Below are 19,235 nucleotides of genomic sequence, written 5' to 3' on the forward strand. Positions count from 1 at the left end.
TGCTCTGGCTGCTGTTTCTTCACTCCCTACTTTCACTGCCTCACTAACTGATACCATCTGATAGTAAACAAAAAAATTTTAACAGAAAACTAAAACTTTATGAACTTGTGTGCTCTCTCAAGCATGTATGGGAACTTTTGGGAAGTTTGTGAATTATTTCCGATTTGGGGAAAGGAAACATCTTGTGCCAAAAGCCAGTAGGAGGAGAAGTGGGGGATTCATCGTGCTGGTAGGAAAAGGGGAAGGAAGAGCACAGACCAAAAACCTTGTGGCACTTTAAGTAGACACTAGGTCTTCTAGTGAGGTGGGTTTTTCAACTTGCCTGGCAAGTTTTTCAAGAAGGGAAGTAACAGAAAGGGTCTAAGATGAAAAAGACCAAAAGGAGATCCAGTACTACCTGCCCAAAAGAGTGGAGAGAGTGATGCATGTAGCCTAGCTGGTTGAGGACACGTGGCACACATACCATTATTAGTTTGTGTCCCACATTCCATCGGCTGTAAGTGGAACAAAAGGAGGAGGGTCTGTCATTTCAGAGGGTGATAGGGCCAGTTACCTGATGAAATCAAGACCTCAGTAACCCAAAGGGACCAGAGGGACCTGGTGAGTCAGCACCAGCCCATGGTATGCTGGGTAAAGTTGATGAAGACAATGAGGACAGGTATGGCCACATGTGGTGATACTCCTTGGATATGTGGCATCATCTCAGGAAATCAGAGGCAGGAAATAGAGCCCACAGCATAGGAAAATTTACCGACAGGAGAGACTGGCGATGAAGAGAGACTCACACAGTGATGCTTGGTGCTTTGTTTCTAAATGTCTATCTTATGCTGGATAAGGTTGTCCCTGTGTTTTCCCGACTGAGCCACTTGCAGGGGTATGGGTGTATGTAATGCAGCCATGTGGCTGAGAGGAGAGGCTGTGGTTAGCTAGCTGCTGAATGAGAGAGAATGAGAGGAACCGCATACCTCCCCCCACTGCCCTGACTCAGCCCCAGCAATTTCACAGGAGCCAAAGACTGACCCAATACCTTAAGAGACATGGACCTCAGTTACCACACAGTGGGGAACTTTGATAACATGTCATCAGATGATGGTAGGACAGGTTATCAGGTGGCTTCTTGGGTGGTGGAAGGCAGTGGGGTAACTTCTTGGGAGACACTGCCCTAACCTGGCCCGGCCCGTATAAAAGGCTTTCTCTGAGACAGGATTCCAGTCAAGCAACATCTAGTCTCAACCTGTCACTCTACACCATTGGTTCTCATCCCTGGATGTACAACTGAATCACCCAAGAAGCTTCTAGATAATGCTTATACCTGGACCTACTCCCAGAGATTTAAATGTTATGAGGTGGGGTCCAGGTAATCGGAGTTTCAGATGCTGCAGTTAATTTCAGTATGCAGCCAGGATTGAAAACCACAGCTCTGGTCCACCTGAGACACGCAGGTAAACCTGAGAATGGCCTGTGAAAACAGCATGTGTGCCTCGGTGCTGTGGCTGTCCAGGGCTGAATTGGGAGGGATGAGGAAGAAGAAGTACCACCTGCCTAAAAGCTATTCATGCTCATCGCTACTGCCATCATCCATTCTCTTCACCTCAGGCCAATTTCTACTGTACTTTAAACAGAAACCAGGATGCACCCAAGTGTCTTTATTTTGGCTACAGGACAGCAGTTTGATAAACATGCAACTTTGCGACACTCGTTGTTTAACACAGAGACAGCCGTGAATCCCAAGTCCACCCTGAGGCGGAAGCGAACCATTATTGGATTCTCTAACTTTTCCCAGCGAGACCAAGGTGACCCCACCACAGCTGATCTCACAGACCCAGCCCCTTGCTCACTCCCACCAATTCTGGCCCCAGGTATTATTGTGGTGATGGGGAATAGGGATAGTTAGGAGAAAATAGGCTTTAAAAAGATGTCCTAAAAACACCAGCATGGTAATTAAGGATACCAAAGGACCTTTTGTCAAGTGTTTCAACTGAGTATGGGTAGCAGGCCTCCCAGGCTAATGAATTCATTATATTATTGTTTCCAGTTATATATGCCAAAATTAGGCAAAGAGTTAAAGGGCTAGAAATCATCTCTAAAACCACCATCTTAACAGAAGCATTACTACAATTAAATAAGTGCCATCCAAAGAACACAGACTGGAGATGTGAATCCTGGCCCCTCCACTTACTAACTGGGAGACCTTGGTCAAGTTACATAACCTTTCTGACCCTCAATGTCTTCATCTGTTAACTTGGAATAATAATACTGACACGATAGAGTTGTTGTGAGCATTGGAGTTCTTTTGTGTACTTTGCCTACCATGTACCTTATACATAGTAGGTGTTCAACAAATGGTGGCTCTTGTCATAAATTATCATAGTAGTAGCAATAATGATATAACAGTAATAATTGTGTATATGAGAAAACCTTTGGGAATTTTGAACATCTGAACTGTTTACTCACTTCTCTAGGTTATTCTGTCTCTTACTGTTACACAGCTAAAAAGTGACATGTGCCAAAAATGCAACCAGACTCAGCTTTCCAGCTCGGGCATACTCTGGTTTCATTGTTGGAGCTGAAAGTCAGACAGTGCTGTCCTTAATCAGTTTGAAAACCTCTGCTCTCGTGGGATGCAGACCCCAAATTCTTCTAAAAAGACCAGACTTAATGGTCCGACTGAGACTAGAAGGACCCCAGAGGTCATGGTCCCCAGACCTTCTTTTAGCCCAAGACAGGAACCATGCCGAAAGCCAACTCTTCAGACAGGGACTGGACTGGACTGTGGGATAGAAAATGATACTGGTGAGGAGTGAGCTTGTTGGATCAAGTGGACACATGAGGCTATGTGGGCAGCTCCTGTCTGGAGGGGAGAGGAGAGGGCAGAGGGGGTCAGACGCTGTCCGAATGGACATGAAAATAAAGAGTGGGGGGAAAGAGTGTGCTGTTTCATTAGGGGGAGAGCAATTAGAAGTATATAAAAGCAAGGTATATATAAGTTTTTGTATGAGAGACTGACTTGATTTGTAAACTTTCACTTAAAGCACAATAAAAATTTGAAAAAAGGAAAACCTCTGCTCTCGTCTCAGAAGTGAAAGCTGAGGTCTATGATGATTTCATGAGCTGGGGTGAAAGCATGGGGAAAAAAACAAAAACCCATGTGACACTTCAGCTCTAAAAGGAATCATCAAAGCTGAAAAGTCTTTGACAACCATCTGGACAATTTAAGGGCACCCTGTCGCTGTCTCGCTCTGTGGCAATGAGCAAGGCCCCAACTTCCCCAGCATCCTCAGCTATGGAAAGGAAGAACCAAGGAATTCTGACCAAGCTGTTGGCAAATGCTTCTTGGCAAACACTTGGTGTTCCTGTCTCTAGACAGCTGACAGGGAATCCCCTATTGCACCACTAACATTCTGTGTTTGTCTCCTCCAGGTCACAGCAACAGCCCAGCAGGCAGTGTGGCGCGCCCTACCACCTCGGACATCAGGCCCAGTCATTCAGTTACAGAAGGTGCTCACGGAAGAGCTGCAGTTGGTCAGGAAGCTCGGTTCCCAAATCTCACCTTGCCGGTACTAAGAAATCCTTGCAATCTGGGAGAAACTCACCAGGAACGTAGTGGTGCAAACCCTCCTGGCATGGAAAGCATGGGAATGATGTACAGTGTCTCCAGTTCTTGCAATGGAACAACAGAATCTACATTCTCCACTTCCTGGAAGGGAAATGCTTTCACTTACATGATTCCAAGTGCCACCAGCCAGAACAATCAAGTCAATGGAAATGGAAAGAATCCTTCCTCTGCGAATTCTTGGGTCCCTCTGAACACACTTCCACCTCTGGTTCCTAAGGAGGCTGCTACCCACTTTGTCACTCATGATAACCCAGGAAGATGCAGTGGGTTAGCTGGTTACTCTGAGTACTCTACTCAACGAAGGCAAGTACCAGAAAGAGCCACCAAGATTGGCCTTCTGACCAGTGGTACCTCAAGACTGGAGACAGGCCCAGGTGGGGCCAGCAAATTCCGGGAGCGGTCACTGTCTGTGCCTACAGACTCAGGCATCACAGATGTGGACTATGACGAGGGGCAAAAGGCCAGTGAAGCCTGTGCCCTCCCTTATGCCAGTACAAGTTCTGAGGGAAGCAACAGTGCTGACAACGTTGCTTCCCTTAGTGCTGAACAGGAGGCCCAGCGCAGACGGCAGAGGTCCAAGAGTATTTCCCTCAAGAAGGCCAAAAAGAAACCTTCTCCACCAATGCGTAGTGTCTCACTGGTCAAAGATGAGCCAGTCCTCCTGCCAGAAGGCGGACCAGTATTAACTAAGGACCAGAGGCCAAAGAGCCTTTCCCTCTCCTTGGAACACCAAGGACATCACTTGTCCCACCCAGATGCTCAGGGTCACCCAGCTGTGCCACCCCTCGATGATTCAGAAGGTACACAATTATCCCACCACTGGTATCTTACTGACTGGAAGTATGGAGACACCTACCAATCCTTGTCCAGCTCCAGCACTGCCACTGGCACCACAGTCATTGAGTGCACCCAAGTTCAGGGCAGCTCAGAGTCTCTTGCCTCCCCTTCCACCTCCAGAGCCACTACGCCTTCCCAACTCTCCATTGAGGCGGAGGCCAGGGAGATATCCTCCCCAGCAAGGCCCACTGGACTAATGTCACCCTCCAGCGGATACTCCAGTCAGTCAGAGACACCAACACCCACTGTCTCTATGTCCTTGACCCTGGGCCACTTTCCCCCTTCAAGCAGCAGTGTCCGGGTACGTCCAGCGGTACCTGAGAGGAAGTCATCACTTCCCCCGACATCACCAGTGGAGAAAAGTTCCAAGTCACGGCTATCATTTGACCTACCATTGACCTCTTCCCCCAAACTGGATCTGTCTGGGATGAGTATCTCCAGCCAAAGCAAAACCAAGGTGAGCCGGCATCACTCAGATACAAATTTTGGGGCCAAGCTGGCCCAGAAAACTAGTCCCAACCAGCCTGTCATGCCCATGGTTACTCAATCTGACTTACGTTCTGTTCGCCTGAGGTCAGTCAGCAAGTCTGAGCCAGAAGATGACACTGAGAGCCCTGATTATGCTGAGGAACCTGGAACAGAAGTCTTCATCTTGCCAGAAAGAAAGATGAAACCTCCTGTAGCTGAGAAGCCATCGCTGGCCCGAAGGCCTCCAGACTTGGTCCACAGGTCACCATCGGTCCCCAAGGGGTACCCACTAACTTCACCTATGTCGGCTATGACCACCAAGAGCTCAAGTCAACATATGAGGCCACTTCCTCCAGACATCTATACGGTGGTGCGGAAACCAAAGTCCTCCAGCTTCTCTGATAGTAGGAGCCCAGGGGAGTCAGCAGCACCCTTACCGCTTGTTTTCACACCTTTTGCCAGTTCTTCTAGTGATTTCTTCTCAGGAACACAGCTGCCTCCCCAGGGAGGTATGGGGGATGAGAGCTCCAAGGTAAGAGCCCTGCCTGAAAGAGTTACCCTCCAGAGCCAGGAAGAAGCTGAGAAAAAGAAAGGCAAGATTCCGCCTCCTGTACCAAAAAAGCCCAGCGTGCTGCATCTGCCTCTCACTTCACCCACAGCTCAAATGGAGGTCTGTGTGGCAGAACCAAGGCTGCCTCTCAGCCCCATCATCACCCTGGAGGAAGATGCCAAGTGTCCCCCCACCGGCGATGACCTGCAATCACCTGGTAGAAAGATGACTTCAACTCCTCAGGCTGACAATGAAAAGGAGGCAAGCCTTCTGGGTTAGTAAACTGTCTTCCATCTTTTTCTGTGAATCACAGGAGATATAGGGGTGAGAATGGAGTGCCAAATACAGAATCAAATACTCTAAAATGATTAATCCTGATCCCAGGATGACCAAGTCAGTAGGGGCTTCTCTTGAGAGCTGGGGTTACTCTAAATGCCTTACTGCCCTTGGGATCAGGACTGACCCAGTGATAGATCGCCAAGGTCCAATTTGAGCCAGTCTACCCTTTAAGCCCTAGTGGTGAAATAATGAAATCAAACTAGGTCCTAGGACCCTAGGGCTTTAGGATCCCATCTACCTAGTCAGGCATACATCCCTTGCCCTAGGACCTATTTTTCCACTTCACTGTACAGAACTTCTCATTAGCCACACTGCATTTCATTTCCTGCAAGGGACTCAATACCCTCCATTACGGAGTTCAAGTGCCAGGACAGGGCTTGTAGGCTTCTGAAGCAATGGGACATATTACCAGCAGAACCTTTCTCAGTGCTTTTTGGAGGAAAGGGAGCTCAATTTCTTGGATGGTTTGAGGCTAGCTCTTCCTGAGACCCTAAAAGTAGGCTGTATAATGTTTCTCATCCGTTTTTGAACCCTTACCACCAAACATCAAAATTTCATGGCCGTCTTTAAGATGATTTGAACTTTCAAAATAATCATCACGACTAAAACAAATCAAATCCACAGATAATTTTCAAATATGGTTTCTCAAGGTATTCATGCCCCCTCTGAGATTCAGATATGCCCCCATTCTCACCCACTAGTTGAGAGTCATTGCTTTAAATTGTTCTCAGCTCCTTGATTCTTTTTTTTTTTTAATGATGTGTTTCAAACAAGAGACTGCTTGGGGAATCTGTTGTAATGGAAAAAGCATGAGAGACCAGGTACCCAGGCCTGTCTTCACCACTCACTCCACTTTGGGCAAATCACTAAACTTCTGAACCTCACGTTCCTCTGTTGCATAATGGAAACATTAAAATGCCCTCCCAGAGTTTCTCAGAACATGAAATAACATATGAGTGTGCATTGTCCTGACTATTGTTGTCAAAGTCGTTCCTTCTTGTCCTTATGCTTAGGGAGTTCTGTGGAACCGAGCACTGAAGAAAAAAGTTTAATCAGTGATAAGACAGCCGAGTCGATTGTGGAAGATGACGATGACGTGTTTGTGGCTTCACGCACAACTGAAGACTTATTTACTGTGATACACAGGTCTGGACCCATTTCCTTTATTCTAATTGCAATTGCCTTCACATTTTATACTGGAAGAAAAACTGCTACCTCCAAGCAGCCTTTAGAATTGAAGTTAGAGGCTAATTGAGATACCTACGTATGTGAGCACAGTCCAGGGCCTCACATCTCAAGTTCACTGACATCTTTGAGTCAAGTGGAGGCCCTTGTCTCCTAGCAACTGCTTGGCTTCCTGTAGTTCTATCTGCTACCCCATAGCTCTGTCTACAGCCAGAGACGTTTAACCCTTCACAGAATTCCTTATACCAGAATATCTCAGGAGAAGTATCAAAGCAGGAACTCAGGCAAACGGGGACCAGATGAGGACCAGTTATTGGCTTAGGAAGAGGAAAACTGGAAAGAGTCCAGTTATGGGAACTAGGGCACCAGTTCAGAACAGGGTCAGCCCCAGGCTGTATTGATTCAGGGTCTATGAACTACTAGCCTTGACTCCTTAGATCTTTCCTTAGCCCCAGAACCCAGGCAGGACTGAGCCTGCAGGCACAGGCCAAGTGACGCCAGCTGTGAGCACTGAAAGGAGTTTGGGGGTGGAGGCAGGCCAACAAGGGACTCTGAAGACTTAGAGGGGAGCAAGCTGGTAAATCCTACTGCTTGCAAGGTTGCTGCATAGAAGTTCTCAGGTATGTCACTGGCATTCATGAAGTTATATGAAGCACTAGTAAATGTCTGCTGCATGAATTCACTTAAACCAGACTTTCTTTTATTTAGGTCCAAAAGAAAGCTGCTTGGCTGGAAGGAGCCTGGTGAGGCCTTTGCTGGCAGCAGACCGAGCTCCCATTTGCCAATAAAGAACACAGCTGATTCTCCAGTCAGTGAGTCTGCTGCCTCTGCAGGGTCAGGCAGCAATGCCAACCTAGATGCTGACAGAAACGATGATTTCAAGGCCCTGCTACAGAAGAAAGGAAGTAAGGTAACTCCAAGATCCCGCCCCTCAGCAGCCGAACTGCTAAAGACCACCAACCCACTGGCTCGGAGAATTATTGCGCAATTTTCAAAAGACTATGAAACCCCTGATAATCCCAGTACCTAAATCCTGAGTTCAGCAAGCATGGTTTAATTATTAAACTTGAGTAGAGAAGGGGGGAGAGGAAGGGTTTTAAAAAGTAACCACAGGAATAATAAGAGCTCCTACGTTTTCTTTTACATGAACAGTCTGGACAGCGGGAGAGAGACCACTTCATCCACAGCTAAAATCATCAGGCACTGTAATCATCTTCAAATATTTTACGTTCTCGTTCTTACAAGTTTGACATTACTGACTACCAATATTCTTATTTGCCCGTAATGATGTACACTGAGAAGAAATTTTCAGACTCAAGGGCGTACATGCCACCTTTTAAATCGAAGGCCGGGCTGCTCTATGTCTGGCTCCTGTCACGGAGGGGAATAGAGAGCAGACGGAGGACTGCGAAACCTGAGGGGCCTAGGGTACCACTGTTGATTATTCACTTTCCTTATCAGGCCTCGATGGCCCTATTTGGAGCTACAAAAAGATTCTGATGCCTCTTCAACCACAGTTTAACTCTCCCCCGTGAGAGGTTTGCAGGTGTGTACTTATTTTAGCCTGAGGTTGATTTAATGTGACTCGGTCCTGAAACTTCATGCCTTTTTCAGTTTGACTGTCTACACGGAAGTCAGGGTGATGAGTTTCAATAAACATATAGACCCCCTCGCCCCCATTAGCTAGGAGAGGTCAGGACTGGATTGTTTGGATGAACCAAGCTCAGCCGACAAACAGGGCAGCCATTTGTTCACTCAGATCTATCCAAGGTAACTCGTACGTGTGCCTTGAGAACCTTCAAACGTCTCTCAACAACGATAGCTGGATCTGTGCCTAGCTCATGCTGCATTCTAAGAACGCTTATTGTTTCATTTGCATATAGCATTCATTACAGAGAGGAATTAGTTGAAGGAACAGCATCGTCAAAGGCTCAAGGAGGATAGAAAGTAAGTGGAACTTGCCCACCACCGCTCAGTTCAAATTGTGGTCGCTTTTGTATTTGTTTAAAGGAACTCTTACTCTGTTCAGAAAACCAGAAACGTATAGACTAAAAGGACCGATCCAAAACGTAAAAGGCAGCCTCACAAGTTGCTAGGACCCGTAACACACCAAAAAGGGCTACTTTTTTGCCATTTAGGTTCTGCTGCTTGACCAACTTTCAATTAACCACTCTGGGGGAGGGTGCAGGAGCTGGGATCAATGGGATGTGACAGAGTGCCAGAACAATCAGCTCCGCCTCTCCCCTCCCCGCAGTTTATAGGCCCTAACTGTCCTTGTCAGTTCAGTTTTCTAAGCTGAGAAAGAGCAGTGACTCATTGGATTTTCATATGCCTGATTTCTGGGAGGTTGGGGGGAAAAAAACAGACAACGCACTGAACAAACAGAGCCTGCTGTCTGACAGTGAAGTGGTAATTGTCTACTCTGCCCAAGAGAGAAAAAGAAAAATGAAATTGTAGCCTGCTTCACAAAGAGGGCTCCCTAACCCCTTTCTCTTCTACCCTCCCCCACCAGAAAATTCATTAGTTAACCTCCTGGAGGATGCAGTAACAGCCCCAGAGACAAACAGATCTCTATATTTTGATAGGTTACATTGCTCACCTGTGAGAAGCAGGCTCTTAGCTTAATTCCCCACAGTCCAGCAGGACACAGCAGCTGAAAATCCACACCCAGTTCTGAGAAAACTTAGGGTTCTCACATAAAAGCCCTAGAGCCTAGGCCCTGAGCTGGTACAGTTCTGAATTATAGACTTCTTTGCACAGACCAGGCCCACCAACTTCCTTGCAATCAGCACCTCCCCCTGCTTCAGAAAGAAGCCATTTAAAATAATAAACAGCTAGGGAAAGCCCAGTTGCTTTTGAAAGTATTTGAACTGTTTGGATTGAAGATCTTGACCAGATTTCAGGTTTTTGTGCCTGAAATGAGATAGATTTCTTCCTGGTCTTAATTTATATATGAATGTCACACTTGTTAGCCCCAGACTCAGAATTCCCAAGGACTGAAACATTTCCTTCTGTATGGAAAAGTGAAAGGCTGCCAGAGCCTCCTCCTTGTGAACAATTATGAACAATTGAACTCTAAAGCCAAGTGTGAGACTCATATAGCATAGGACTTGTTACTTCTGCTGATTTTTCTGGAAGCTCCTTGTTTGCTCTTATCTAGTGGGTTTTGCCCCTCCCCTCACCTTGCTACCTCTGGTGGTTTTCCCAAAAGATTTTACAGTTGAATGCGCAGACGCTTTTACACTTTTCAATTATTTTGATCCTTGCTATCCTGTAGAATACTCTGTATGTCTAGGATCTTTCAGATTATCTTCCATATTATCAGTATGGCCCTCAGAAGCCCAGCGGTGTTCCTGTTAGCACAAGAGAATTTGGCCCAGAGGTTTATGGTCACAGATAACACTTAGGACTAGAAATACTTCTTTCATATTTTGAGTCAGATGGACCTGATCCCAAACAACCAAATTGTAAAATTTCTGCCAATCACTGATTAACATAACACCAAACATCTTTCCTACTGCTAACACTCAGCCTCTCTCCTACCCTTTTTCTCTCCCACCCCAAGAATTGACTACAATGTTTGCTGCCTTCTGAACCTACTCTGCTGGGACTGGAGAAGAGAGGCTGAGAGCCCCTCTCAGGAAGGCTTTCAGAGAACTTAATAATAATAATTTTTAAAGTGGAATATAGAAGATATTTGAGTGAAATAAAGTTGACCCTAGGAGGTCAACTTCCACTTCAAGTTGTTTCTATAACTTTTTTCCTCTGATTCCAACCAGGAGCAACAGGTAGCTCTGTCAGGAGTAGAAGGAGCCATCCCTAGGAGAAGAGGTCAGTTAGTAACTAAGAGTGCTGTGCACTTGATGGGTATTCATTACGTATTTGTAGTCTAAATGAAGAGGGTGGAGGACAACGTCTTCTCAGGAAAACAATAAACTTTGCTGGTGTCTCCTCTCCTTTGCCTGTACTACTTTGCTTACCTCAGCCTCTTGCCTGGGCCTCCCACCTGGCCCCAACTTGTCCCTCAGCCCCAACTCCCATGAACTGCATCCCTAGCGAACAGCTCATTCATAAAAGAGGCTAGACAACAGGCAGTAAAAGAGTTCCTGTTAGCTTACTGACCATAAATTGACCAGTTTATCTGGAGAAATTACCTTAAGTGTGCAAAGATAAAGGAGATGCTATAAGGCTCTTATAACAAGTATTTCACCTGACATCCACTTTAACTATCTAGACAGCATAGACCTATTATTCTCAGTTATCTGTCCATAGACCTGCCGACTTCCTCATAAACGAACTATTCAAGAAAAAGGCAGGTTCATGGTCAGTGATCTGTTCCTCACTGGATTAGCCTTCTATTATGACCAAGTCTGTAACACAATGGTGAGCCTTCACTTTCATATGATTTTCCAGGGCCAGGACTAGGGTGAGGCGAGCGAGGCTCCTAGGGCACAAAATTTAAGGAGACATCCACTCTCAGGGTCGTGCAAGTGCCTTACCTGAGTCCTGGCCCCAGTTTGCACTCTATAAAATAATATCAATTTATCTTCTTCCTATGAACAAATATTGTTCTTCTGATGTTTTGGTAATTATCTGTTGTTGCACCAGATGTTTTTTTGCTATCTATTTTTCCATTGCTATAAACCTACGTATACCTACACATTAAAGAATCTTCAGTGTTATCAGAAAACATAGTTTATTCAAAAGTAACCTGCTCCAAGTGGCAAGTGAGCATTCATTTCAGGAGGGATGCAGACAGGGGTAACCCTTAAGCAAAATAGTGAATGAGTTGGAGGTCTGTTATTGAGATCCTTAGTCTCCTCTTTCTGCTCCATTCTCCCCAGACTTTGCTTCTGAACACCATCTCATCTCTTCTTAGTGCTTCCTAATTTGTTCTCCTCCTCGCTAAGAAAAACATGTTCTCAGGAAAGGGATAAATTCGTTTCTCTTGAAATTACAAGGCTTAATCCTACTTCTTTTGAGGGTCATATGCATTTTAACAGGGGAAAAGCCTTAAGCCAAAGGAATGTAGTTCTGCTTACAGAATTGTAGGTATCAACTAGTCGTAGAAGTATATTTTTGGCCATGGAAAGGCCAAATTCCCTGAATGACTAACTCCACTCCAGAAAATGGAAAATACCTTAATCTCCTGGAATTATTTTGGTTAATTGCTGATAGTCAATTAAATTGTCCTGATATTCAATGTTATTCAATATAATTACTACCAAGGGACTCTCAGAAATTACTAAAACCACTGAGAGGCCCTAGATGATTCATATTGTACATTAACCTTTTTATGTCAATGGAATTAGTATCACTTACCATTTGAGTCAAAGAACACAAGTATTTAAAAGAGTTTGTGAGGATATACCCTATTTGTGAATGGTGAAACTGTCCGATCAATGTCCTTATTCAGTTGTCCAGTATTGGTGGTGATCATTAAGCTTACTGAAGGCACAACTTTACTAAACACAAGCTTCTGCTTCCCCCAACCCTATCTGTGTTACGTGCAGCCACTTCAGCTTGGTGTGAAAATGAGACCAGAGCTATACCAGTTCCTCCAAAGCCTTTGCATGTATTTCAGATGTAAGTGACTAAGATATTGGGGATTTAAAAAGACAAGAGAGTGGGAAAGAGATACAAAGAGTTGCCTTTGTCCAAGGGCAGCAAATGTATGATTTAAACAGAGATGAAATAAAGTTTTAAAATACTTCAAAACATATTTATAGAAGAATACAGTAGTAAGTGGTTATAGACATGCATTTGGGCACTTTTGATAACTTTAGCAAAATAAATTTGTATAAGTAATGGGTTATGTGAAAGCGATATATACTTCTGTTCAGTAAAGCCCAAAATCTAGGCCAGTGTTTCTCATAGTGTTGTCCCAGGACCATCAACAGCAGCATTCCTGGGATATGTGTGTGTGTGTGTGTGTGTATTGGGGGGAGGTGTACCAGTGCTGTTACAACTCCTTCAAGCCCCTGAATCACTACAGCCATGACTTTCCAACTGATTCCAACTTCACCTGTTGTTTCTGCCATCATTATAGTGATCGGTCTCTGGCCAAGTGATGTATATTGTCCTTTGGTCAGAAATATGTTTGGTGTTAAGAAATTATCAGATTAAATCAACTACTTGCTCAAGCTGAAAAACCTTTGATTTGACATATCTAGTACATCTGGCCTGTTTTTTGGTTGGAATTTTAAAAGTCACAAATAGAAAAAAGGAAAAGGTGTTAGATTTATTTGGTATTGCCAACCCTTAAATACCTGTCTTCACCGCGGTGGCTGTTCTCTAGGAGGGCACTGGCAGAAGTATATTTGATTTGAAGCTTTGCCTGTATAGTAGAATTTGATAGCAACAAATCCCTATCCAACAGCTCTGCGGGAGAAAAACAAAAAATCAAACCCGTTGCCGTCAAGTTGATTCCTATAGGACAGAGTAGAACTGCCCACAGGGTTTCCAAGGAGCGGCTGGTGGATTCAAACTGCCGACCTTTTGGTTAGCAGCCGAACGCTTAACAGCTATGCCACCAGGGTTTCCCTGTGGAAGAAAGAGCTGCTAAACCGGTTCCGTAAAGATTACAGCCAAGAAAGCCCTATAGGGCAGTCACACTCTGTAACACGTGGGGTAACAAAAGGACAGTGATATCTTTAAAGGGAATATAGTACATCTGATCGACAGCAACAATCCAAAAACAAAATCTGAACTGGAACAGCCAGTTGGCACCTCTCAGTCTCTTTGTAATGCCAAGCTTTATAGAAATTTATTCCTTACGTGGTCTTGAGCTTTTTATAAATGTCTAATTTTATAAAATGTTCTGCATGCAAACACGACATTGTGTTCGCTGTACGAGTCACCTCAAACTCCTTCCTTCCTCTGAATGTATGATGTAGAAATATCAATATGTATGTTCTTAAATCTCTTTATCAAATTGTACATTACAAATCTTTTCATTAATTTTTAAATGAAACATATTTACTCTGACTAGTAGTTAAAATTTTATTCTTTTTCTTATATTTCATTGCTACTTTTTTCTACTGACTCCAAAGCTTACTTTGGGGAATGTTTCTTATTTCTAGATTGTTGTATTTATCTATAGTCATGGAATGTTAGAGCTGAAAGGGACCAACCTCTCATTTTATAGATAACGAAATTGAGGCCTAAAAAGGACAAACAAGTTGCATAAGGTCACACAGTGAGTCAGTGACAGAGCCCAGCCCAGGTCTCCTGTTTTGTTTTGTTCTTTTATTTAAAGCACTACATTTACAGAAGATCCACAGCTGGCTTCTACTTTAATGACACATAAATTTTCCAGGTATTTCATTGAGCTAATATATATGCTTTAAGGAAAAATGCTCAAGAGTTCTTTAGTTCCTGAATCCAATGACAAATCTGACTTTTCAGTTTAGAAACATTCCCTGTTTCCCCCAAAATTCCATATGTGCCCAACTTTATACAATAGATGTTTTCCCTAGACATTATGCAAAAAATTGGTTTTTACAGATCAAATTCCATTTTTTTTTTAATATCGAAGCTTCCTATATAAGGGAGTCTTCTGCAGTGTCCCTTAATGTCTTTCCTTTTTATTTTTTTTTTTTAGTGTGAACTTTTGTATTTGGTGTTTATTTAAAGTAGGGCAAACCAATATAAGCTTTCCTAGAATCTACTTTAACCTTCCCTTCTTAATCTTAATGAGATATCATCCGACTGTTGGATACTCATGTGATACCCATTTGTGCTCTAGAAATTTCACCTAGTGTGATATTTTGTCAGTCCCTGGGCTCAAACTCCTATCTCCATCTTATCAAACCGTAATTCCCTAATTAGTACAGAGCTCTGCATGCAGTGTCTTTTCCAGAACATTCTTTGCCTTAGTGTGACTCTCATTAGCTATTCTTGAGCTTCCTTCTATAATTCATGCATACCTCACTATTCTTTGTAGTTGCAGGCCCGTTCACCTTTAAGGGCATGCTAGTCACACTGAGTGGTATTTCTAGTTATTTCTATTGTTCCCTTGTTTCTTCTGAACCTCCTCTGATTTGCCTTTTCAGGAATGCTCAGCAGGCTTCTCACCAGAGATTGATGGGATTTCCCCCATCATCTAGACCAGCAGTTGATACACTTTTTCTGCAAAGGGCCAGATGGTAACTATTTTAGGCATTGTGGACCGCATATGGTCTCTGTAGCATAGTCTTCTTTTTTGTTTTCATTTCTTTGTTTTACAACCCTTTAAAAATGTAAAAAACATTCTTAGCTTGTGGGCTGCACAAAGGCACAGGTCAGATTTGGCCCACTTGCCATAGTTTGCTGACCCCTGATCCAGACCATCTCAGGGCAGGCATTTCTGTGACCTGCCCCGTGTGATAAGTATGTTGTGTGCTAGATGATGTGGCTCACTGCCCTCCCATCTCCTGCACCAGTCTTAATTGCACAGAGGTGGATGGAGAGGGACTGCACATGCCAACGATTGCTCTTCAACAGGGATTCCTCACTCTGTCATTACGGACTACCTCAGTGTGTGAACCCGCATTCTTTTCTCTGGAGGTGTCCTAGTTTTCTAATATGCCTCTTCCTTCGATTTGGGGTAGGCTGGTAGTGAAGAATGGATTTCTGAGTTTTCTTGTTTGTTTTTTCCCACCATTACTCTCCAAAAATGTGGTTGGGGACCCACAACCTGAGTCACTGGGAAGTCTGGTGGCCTAGGCTGTGAGATCCCAGTTTAGCCTATGATCTCCCAGGGAAATCACCAACTCTTTTGGTTCCAAAGGCTGGTTTTAAAACCCAGAATGTCCATGTGCCCATTTTCTGATGAGATTTGGGCCAGTCCTAGACAGAGCACTAACCAACAATGTACAGAAGATATTCTGTGGCCACAGATTTTCCCTGCCAAACCCCTCCCCAAGCCACCAGGCCCCCAGCCCCGAGAATGGGATCCCTGGGGTGCCCCATGCAATGCTACAACCAGCAGGCATTTAGCACACCGTCTCTTCCTGTTTTCTGAACCTCTAAAACTTCACATCTCTCTCCATCCTCCCTACGTCTTCTCTCCTTGCTCATGCTACTTGGAGGTGTAAAGCTCAGGCTCTCATTTGTACATTCTCCTGTATAAACACCGGGGAATATGAGTGAATGAGAAGGTGTGTGCCTGTGTGTGAGTACAGTTTCTCTACCTGACTGTGAGTGCCACATTCGTTAATTAGCTAAACACACATACACACCATTTTACTGCTCTCGTCAGATCCCTGGTCCAGGTCCAGGTCGGATGGGACTGGTCAAGGAGAAGGGGATGGTGGGAGTTGCTGAGGCATTATCTATTTCTTGTCTTTTGAGACCTGTGAGTTACTCCTGTTTTCTTTCCACCATCCTGTGCTGGCTTCTTCCCAGGGTGCCATTTGAAGAAACTCTCTGTGGCAACTCTGGACAAGCCAAAATATCAGAGAGCTGGGGCTTTAATTAGACATGGCCTCAGTCACTCAGACATACCTCTCAGACTTTTCCTATCTAAACAAATTGCTTCTTTGGACCTTTAGCTTGATTTCTGTCATTTGAGCCCAGGGATCCACCCACTTTCCAAAATTTTAAATGTCAGAGACACAAGTAACTTTCAGGATTTCCCTATTAAAAAAGCATACATGAAACAGTTTCAGTCTTTTGTTTTGAATTTTCATAATTAGGAAGGGAAACCAGGCTTTTGTGCCTTGGACTTTGAAGCAACAAAAGTACTACACATGCCAGAAGCAAAATGAGGAATGAGGATTGGCTAGTCCTACTATACATAGTCAGGAGACGGGCTTTTGTTAAATTAGCATTTACAGTTTAATGCTTACTGAGTACCAACAATGTGCTTAAGAAAAATAAGGCAGACAGGAATTTACAAATATCATAAACTGGAAGACAATGATAAGACAATTCCCCCAGTAATGAGAATGTGTCCCTGGATAAAAATTTCAAGAAGCAGAAACTAAGAGATCATGAGCCCAGTCTTTTTAGAATTCCAACACAAAATGGAAGGGAGTCCTCTGTGGAGTGATATTACAAAGGGTTTTTCTTATCTTTCTTTAAAAAAAAAATTCCTTACTGGCTTGCTACCAGCAATTGAACTGTATTCTTTCTATAGTTAGAGCTGTTTGTGTCTTCTTAAAATAAACTTTTTCTTTTAAAATCATTTTCTGTTTCACCCTCTGGTTTTCATTTTAGTAACGATGCCTTTATTCAAACACTAAGCTCAGTTTGTGAGCATGTTTTATTCACCACACATGTGTGGGGCCCACACACATTGCATTTGATTCTCAGGAGCCCAAAACATACATGTGGGACACAATGTCTTGCAGAAGCTGGCCAGCCAAGTTGTGGCCCTAAGACACACAAGCAGGTAACTAGTATTCAAGGGCTTTATTTCGGGGATTTGAGTTCGGCTGCCATGGAGCCCACAAAGGGCTGCAGATGTGGCGAGGCTCTGTTGAAATGGGCAGTGGTAACCAGGTTCCTTAGGGGAGGAGGTTGCCTTAGTAACTCTTCTCAGGGCACATACTCCCTCTTTGTTCTCTGGCTCAAAAAAGCCACTTTATTAACTTCCTAGAGCTGCCATAACAAAATATCACAAACTGGGTGACTTAAAGCAACAAAATGTGTTCTCTCACAGTTCTGCAGCCTAGAAGATCAAAATCAAGGTATTGGCAGGGCCACACGCTCTCTGAAGGCTCCAGGGGAGAATCCGTTCCATGCCTTTTTCTTAGCTTCTGGTGTTGCCAGCAGTCCTTGATATTCCTTGGCTTGTAGATGCAACACTCCAATCTCTGCCTCCATTGTCACATGGCATTCTCCCTGTGTCTCTGTGTCTCCTTTCCTCTTCTTAGGACACCTGTTATATTGGATTAGGGCCCACCCTAATTCAGTATGAACTCATCTTAACTCGGTTACATCTGCAAAGACCTCTATTTCCAAATAAGGTCACACTCACAGGTACCGAGGTTAGGACTTCAACATATCTTTTTGGGAGATACAGTCCAACCCATAATAGCCCACCCTCTGATTTCCAAAAATTTATGTCTCTCCCATGTGCAGAATACATTCACTCCATCTCAACATTCCCAATTTTTTTTTAATTTTTATTGTGCTTTAAGTGAAAGTTTACAAATCAAGTCAGTTTCTCATACAAAACCTTATATACACCTTGCTATATACTCCTAGTTCCTCTCCCCCTAATGAGACAGCACACGCCTCCTCTCCACCCTGTGTTTCCGTGTCCATTCAGCCAGCTTCAGTCCCCCTTGGCCTTCACATCTCCCCTGCAGACAGGAGCTGCCCAGATAGTCTCATGTGTCTACTTGATCCAAGAAGCCTACTCCTCACCAGTATCATTTTCTGTCTTGTAGTCCAGTCCAATCGCTGTCTGAAGAGTTGGCTTCAAGAATGGTTCCTGTCTTGGGCCAACAGAAGGTCTGGGGACCATGACCTCCGGGGTCCCTCTGGTCTCAGTCAGACCATTAAGTCTGGTCTTTTTATGAGAATTTGGGGTCTGCATCCCACTGCTCTCCTGCTCCTTCAGGGATTCTCTGTTGTGCTCCTTGTCAGGACAGTCATTGGTTGTAGCCAGGCACCATCTAGTTCTTCCGGTCTCAGGCTGATATAGTCCTTGACTTATCAACATTCCCAGATTTTTAACCCATTTCAACATCAACTCTAAGTTCAAAATCTCATCTAAATATAATCAACTCAAATGGTCCCAAATATCATCTTCTAGATCAAGTATGGGTGAAACTCTGAGTATGGTCCATGCTGGGGAAAAATTTCTCTCCATCTGTGGATCTGTGAAACCTAAAAAACAAGTTATATGCTTCCAAATTACAATGGTGGGACAAATATAGGATAAATATTCCCATTCCAAAAGGGAGACTTGGAGGGGAAAAGGCGGTCATGGGTCCCAAGCAAGCCTGAGACCCAGCAGGGCAAATTTCATTAGATGTCAAAGCCTGAGAATAGTCCTCTCTGTCTCAATCCACCCTCTTGGTCCTTGAAGACCCAGTTGGGCCCTGCCTCAGGACCCTTGGCAGCAGCTCTACTCTCCTAGGCCTTGGTGGCAGTTTTGTCCTCTCAGCCCTCAGCGGCTGGTCGGTTCAGCACCTCCCTGTGCCACTGCACCATTAGTTGATGAAGCCTTAGGGCTTGACCCACACTAACCAAACCATTAAAAGACATGTAAAAATCAGGCTCTAGTATGTTCATTAACCAAAAAGA

At 44.3% G+C, this 19,235-nt stretch overlaps 1 protein-coding gene across 6 annotated transcripts in view; it reads left to right on the forward strand.

The window, feature by feature from the left end:
• NHSL2 (NHS like 2) overlaps positions 1-17,474 on the forward strand; it is a 73,998-nt gene extending 56,524 nt beyond the window's left edge. For 3 of the 6 annotated variants that reach the window (XM_064278554.1, XM_064278556.1, XM_064278555.1), the window contains 3 exons: positions 3,421-5,745; positions 6,824-6,956; positions 7,704-17,473. In XM_064278554.1, the coding sequence (XP_064134624.1) occupies positions 3,421-5,745; positions 6,824-6,956; positions 7,704-8,025 (2,780 nt within the window). In that variant the 3' untranslated portion in view covers positions 8,026-17,473. Of the gene's footprint in view, positions 1-3,420; positions 5,746-6,823; positions 6,957-7,703 lie in introns of all 6 variants that reach the window. The other 3 variants (XM_064278550.1, XM_064278553.1, XM_064278551.1) reach the window with 2 other exon arrangements.
• The last annotated feature ends 1,761 nt before the right edge of the window (positions 17,475-19,235 follow it).

This window comes from Loxodonta africana, chromosome X, assembly GCF_030014295.1.
Source record: "Loxodonta africana isolate mLoxAfr1 chromosome X, mLoxAfr1.hap2, whole genome shotgun sequence".
NCBI classification, from domain to species: domain Eukaryota; kingdom Metazoa; phylum Chordata; class Mammalia; order Proboscidea; family Elephantidae; genus Loxodonta; species Loxodonta africana.